This window comes from Hypanus sabinus, chromosome 2, assembly GCF_030144855.1.
Source record: "Hypanus sabinus isolate sHypSab1 chromosome 2, sHypSab1.hap1, whole genome shotgun sequence".
Lineage (NCBI taxonomy): Eukaryota > Metazoa > Chordata > Chondrichthyes > Myliobatiformes > Dasyatidae > Hypanus > Hypanus sabinus.
In genome coordinates, this window is record NC_082707.1 from 118,035,429 (window position 1) to 118,041,428 (window position 6,000).

General features: G+C 39.5%; 1 protein-coding gene across 1 annotated transcript in view; it reads left to right on the forward strand.

The window, feature by feature from the left end:
* LOC132405352 (small kinetochore-associated protein-like) overlaps positions 1-5,680 on the forward strand; it is a 32,066-nt gene extending 26,386 nt beyond the window's left edge. The window contains exons 8-9 of the mRNA XM_059990093.1: positions 3,877-3,951; positions 5,373-5,680. Of these exons, the coding sequence (XP_059846076.1) occupies positions 3,877-3,951; positions 5,373-5,507 (210 nt within the window). The 3' untranslated portion in view covers positions 5,508-5,680. The remainder of the gene's footprint in view (positions 1-3,876; positions 3,952-5,372) is intronic.
* Positions 5,681-6,000: the final 320 nt, after the last annotated feature.

The window sequence follows — 6,000 nt, forward strand, 5'->3', positions numbered from 1 at the left end:
GTGTTTGCATTAATAAAGCACCTTGTTAAATGTATGTTTTAATGTCTGCATCAGTGTTCTCTTGTATTTCCATACAATGTTACATTAGGCTGTTACACATCTATTGTCAGAGAAGTACTTGCATAAATAGGTAAACCACCTTCATATGAGCAAGGACAGAAAACTGGGCAAAGTGAGTATACTTATTTATTCAGTAAGTTATGGGTCAAAGTATTTGGTGAGTACATTTTTAACTCTTCTGGCTTCAGTCTCATTGCTATCTGTTCTGAAATTGTTAGGTTGTGTTCAAGAAAACAAAGTGGTGTGCTGCCATCTGACAGCGTTTTCAGATTTCTCCAGTTACCCCATCCACACTGATCTGCCCGAGCAGTGTTTTCAAAAATACACACCCTGGAAAGCGTTTCTGAAAAACTCTGGTTTTGGGGGACAAAAATGCCGTTTTAGTATGGACGGAGGGTAAAAACGAAGAGAAAAAGCTTCAGTTACAGATTTATCTGGAGTAGTATGGACGTAGCCTGTGACAAGGAGTCAGCAGGACAAATTGATCCTTTGACATCTCGATACAAAAGAACAGTCAGATCCATAGACATCCCAGCTACTCAAATGGAGCAGAATTTAATAACTTAGCTAAGAGACTTCATCAAAATTAAGAAAGGAATGTAAAGAATGTCCTGCCTTATCTCTACCTTTTGTCAAAACCAAAAGGTGTGAAAAGTTAGGTCTTGTGGGTTTTGTAAGGCTACATCCACACTAGACCAGATAAATCTGTAACCAAAGCTTTTTCTCTTCGTTTTGACCCTCTGTCCACACTAAAACGGCGTTTTCCTCCCCAGAAAATGGAGCTTTTCTAAACCACCCTCCAGAGTGTGTAATTTTGAAAATGTTGGATTGGCCGGAGCAGTGTGGATGGGGTAACCAGAGAAATCTAAAAACACTGTCATGACGTGCCGGAATAGATGGTGACGGCAGCGCACCATTTCATTGTTTTCTTGAACACAACCTAACAATTTCAGAACAGATGGCAACGAGACTGAAGCCAGAAGAGTTAGAAATGTACTCACGAAATACTTTGACCCATAACTTACTGAATAAATAAGTATACTCACTTTGCCCTGTTTTCTGTCCTTGCTTGTATGAAGGTGGTTTACCTATTTATGCAAGTACTTCTCTGACAATAGATGTGTAACAGCCTAATGTAACATTGTATGGAAATCTCCCAGATGTAATAGTGGCCAGAGGACCTAGGGTAATGGAGGAACTGAAGGAAATTCACATTAGGCAGAAAATGGTGTTAGGTAGACTGATGGGACTGAAGGCTGATAAATCCCCAGGGCCTGTTGGTGTGCATCCCAGGGTACTTAAAGAGGAGGCTCCAGAAATCATGGGTGCATTGGCAATCATTTTCCAATGTTCTATTGATTCAGGATCAGTTCCTGAGGATTGGAGGGTAGCTAATGTTATCCCACTTTTTAAGAAAGGAGGGAGAGAGAAAACATGGAATTATGGACCAGTTAGCCTGACATCAGTGGTGGGGAAGATGCTGGAGTCAATTATAAAAGATGAAATAGCGGCACATTTGGATTGCGGTAATAGGATAGGTCAGAGTCAGCATGGATTTACGAAGGGGAAATCATGCTCGACTAATCTGGAATTTTTTGAGGATGTGACTATGAAAATGAACAAGGGAGAGCCAGTGGATGTAGTGTACCTGGACTTTCAGAAAGCCTTTGATAAGGTCCCACATAGGAGATTAGTGGGCAAAATTAGAGCACATGGTATCGGGCAAACATGAGGAAATCTGCAGATGCTAGAAATTCAAACAACACACACAAAATGCTGGTGGAACACAGCAGGCAAGGCAGCATCTATAAGGAGAAGCACTGTCGACATTTCAGGCCAAGACCCTTCGTCAGAATTAACAAAGGGTCTTGACCCGAAATGTCGACAGTTCTTCTCCTTATAGATGCCACCAGCATTTTGTGACATGGTATTGGGGGTAGGGTACTGACATGGATAGAAAATTGGTTGGCAGACAGGAACCAAAGAGTAGGGATTAACAGGTCCTTTTCAGAATGGCAGAGAGTGACTAGCAGGGTACTGCAAGGCTCGGTGCTGGGACCGCAGCTATTTACAATATACGTTAATGATTTAGATGAAGGGATTAAAAGTAACATTATCAAATTTGCAGATGACACAAAGCTGGGTGGCAGTGTGAAATATAAGGAGGATGTTAGGAGAATGCAGGGTGACTTGGACAGGTTGGGTGAGTGGGCAGATGCAGTTTAACGTGGATAAATGTGAGGTTGACCACTTTGTTGGCAAGAGCAGGAAGGCAGATTACTATCTGAATGGTGTCAAGTTAGGAAAAGGGGAAGTACAACGAGATCTAGGTGTCCTTGTTCATCAGTCACTGAAAGTAAGCATGCAGGCCAGGCAGTGAAGAAAGCTAATGGCATGTTGGCCTTCATAACAAGGGGAGTTGAGTATAGGAGCAAAGCGGTCCTTCTGCAGTTGTACAGGGCCCTGGTGAGACCACACCTGGAGTATTGTGTTCAGTTTTGGTCTCCAAATTTGAAGAAGGACATTCTTGCTATTGAGTGAGTGCGGCGTAGGTTCACGAGGTTGATTTCTGGGATGGCGGGACTGTCATATGTAGAAAGATTGGACTGACTGGGCTTGTATACACTGGAATTTAGAAGGATGAGAGGGGATCTGACTGAACCATAAGATTATTAAGGGATTGGACACGCTAGAGGCAGGAAACATGTTCCCGATGTTGGGGGAGTCCAGAGCCAGAGGCCACAGTTTAATATAAGGGGTAGGCCATTTAGAACGGAGTTCAGGAAAACCTTTTTCACCCAGAGAGTTGTGGATCTATGGAATGCTCTGCCTCAGAAGGCAGTGGAAGCCAATTATCTGGATGCTTTCAAGAAAGAGTTAGATAGAGCTCTTAAAGATAGTGGAGCCAAAGGATATGGGGAGAAGGCAGGAACGGGGTACTGATTGTGGATGATCAGCCATGATCCATTGAATGGTGGTGCTGGCTCGAAGGGCCAAATGGCCTACTCCTGCCTATTGTCTATTGAAATACAAGCTAACACTGATGCAGACACATTTTATACATTTAACAAGGTGCTTTATTAATGCAACAGAGTTGGTCAGTTTTGCAATGTTCGTTGTCAGCCGGGTCAATCTGTCCGTGAACTCCCTGTCAGTTGCCTCCGTACGCTCCAGTATTTGTTTTTTTTTTTACTTTTAATTTCTCCTCCGCAGGAGCCAACAGCTGTCCATCATTTTAAGTTTTTCTAGTCTGCAACTACACAAACGCGCACTTTTACGGCGAGATTCCACACTGAACACGTCGCTTGTTTTTGGTAGATGTGTCCTGCGCATCCCCAGTAGGAGGAGATACGCCAAAATATCCATTTTAATGTGGACAGAAGTATTTTCAAAATGTTTAGTGTGGACGCCTATTGTTTTTACACGAAACCGGCGTTTTCAAAATTATACGGTCATGTGGACGTAGCCTAAGTTTATAATCCTTATTTTCACTCAAAGAAGAGCTGCTCAAACACACTGCAGCCATTCTTAAACCTGAATGCACAGTCAGTATTCAGCCTTAACCCATTATTTACAGGGATCTGAGAATCCCCCACTTCCCTTAACTTTATCAATGGGGATTGCCAAGAGTTTTTCTGAGTTTTTGAGTACATGAGCAATGCAAAAAAAAAAATTTTTTTTTAAAATTCACAGCTCTCCTTAAGGTTGTTGTGATCAAATTACAACTGATTAATTAAGGGTGAAATTTCCCCTAATCCTTTCTTTTAATTGTGATTTGTACTGTTTGAATTTCAAACTCTGCATATGTTGCTTCAGGCACTTGTGGAGAATCTCCAGAGGGAATTAGAAAATTGGGGAAGGAACATAATGGAGAAGAGAGATGGGTTCCAGGTAAGTATTCATTTCTAGGTACCATGAGACTTATGTGTACTTCTCAAGTAAAATGTTATCTTGAATATTGCTTCACATACTGTAATGATGCTAAAAATATGGTGTATTTTGCACTAAAGAAAATTCCAGAAACTTGAGCATTCAATCCAGGGTACCAGAGAATCTGTACTCGAGAATCAGTTCTTTTGATGGTTTTATCAAACTTGCAAGATCCAATGATGTGTCGGCTGCAATACGTTGTATAATACAATAAAACTGAAACTGCTATCCTGTTATTCAGAAGTCTTAATGGTTTGGCTTCTTGCTCCCTGGTACTACCCTTCAGCTCACTGGATTCTTACTATTCAGCTAAATTTCCACTTCACAAAGAACTGTTATTTTGATATCAGTGCAGTAACATCTGTGTCAGCAATGACAAAATTGAACTACCCTACTATCTTAAATAGCATTGATAAGGACACATTTTTTGGTACAGTACAGAGCAGTGTTAAGTACTGGGATAAGTACAGTGTTAAGTACAATATGTGAAAGATCACATATTGGGACTTTGATAGTCTGATTAATATCAGTCAGAGGTTCAGTTTATAATTATGGGCAAACAATTTCATTTCTGAGTTATCTTGAGTGGCCAATCACAATAATAACATTACATCAGTGAGCTACACATACCTTGTTTCCTGTATTGGTGTTTGATTTGGATCCTACAATTGCACACAATTGACTTACAGTAGTTCCTTATTATGCAATAGCGGAAGAAAATAACAAAATGGACATGAATAATCATAATATTATCCATCTGTGTTGTAAAGGATTTTGACAGTTTAGAGCATGGGACAGGGGAACACAGGAACAGACTCATTTGGTACAGGATATCTGGACAAATCATGATGCCAGTTTAAAATGCACACCATCCTGAACGAATTATAATTAGAATTTAAATGCAGAAAGATTTTCCAAGCGTTTTCACTCTGTGTACTTGTTTTTATCTTAATGAAAATTTGCATGTAGTGCAGAAAATCCCTTTCTTGCTTTGTTTCTACTGGTGAAGACAAAACTTTGGAAGGGGGAAAAATAGGTTTGAGAATTTCCACCTATCATATTTTTGGCCACTTTATTTACTACTGCTTGTCTGCCTCCTTGTACAAACCAAAATGTTCATTCTATGCAAGTAATTGCAGAGAATTCCAACTGAAAGACCCAATTTTTGATGTTGACATGTTGATGCTTACATGATAATCATAACAGGAAGCTGTCTCATCTAATGTTAATATTGTCAATCACTCTGGTACAGCTGAGAGTTCAAGTCTCCTTTTGCATCTGCCAGATTGGAAAAAAAAATCAAACTTAATTTTTTGTCCTGATTTGTGCTGACTTGGTTTTGAAATACATTCTGAATTCATAATGTTATTCATTGTTAATAGGAGATGAGGCTGAAGTTACAGAATGCCAAGGAAGAGAATAATAAAATTGTAGAAGAAATGGACTTTTTCAAGCAAGAAATGGAGGAGTGGCGACTCTGTTTAAGTCAAGCTAAACAGCATTTAGATCAGTGTTGAATGACCTGAACATCAACATTGCAATTAACTATTTTAAATTTGTATGAAAAGTGTATATGCTTGAAGAAACTGTACAGAAGATAGAATGAGGACAATGAGGCTACTAACCAGACAAGTAATAATAATTTACCTTGTTTAAAAAAAAAATAATTCTGATTTTTGCTCTCAGTATGTTTTGGACCAAAGTGTTTTCTATCCAAATACACTTGAGTTTCTGTTATCTAATATAGTTTTCTATTAAACATTCTCTTATGGAAATAAAACATTGACATGCTTCTGATGCTTTTGGTTATTAATGAAATTGCATATTTTGGACTGCTTAGAGAAATTTGGGAGTTTTTGCATACACAAATAAGTATTGCCCTTATTTTTGCTTGACCTTGTTGATGAATCCCAAGCTCCAACTGGACGCTGTTCAGGCTTTGAAAAATCGGCCTTCTGAACTTGGGTGGAGATACTATTACTTTTTGCCTCTGATTGGCCACTGTTCAAT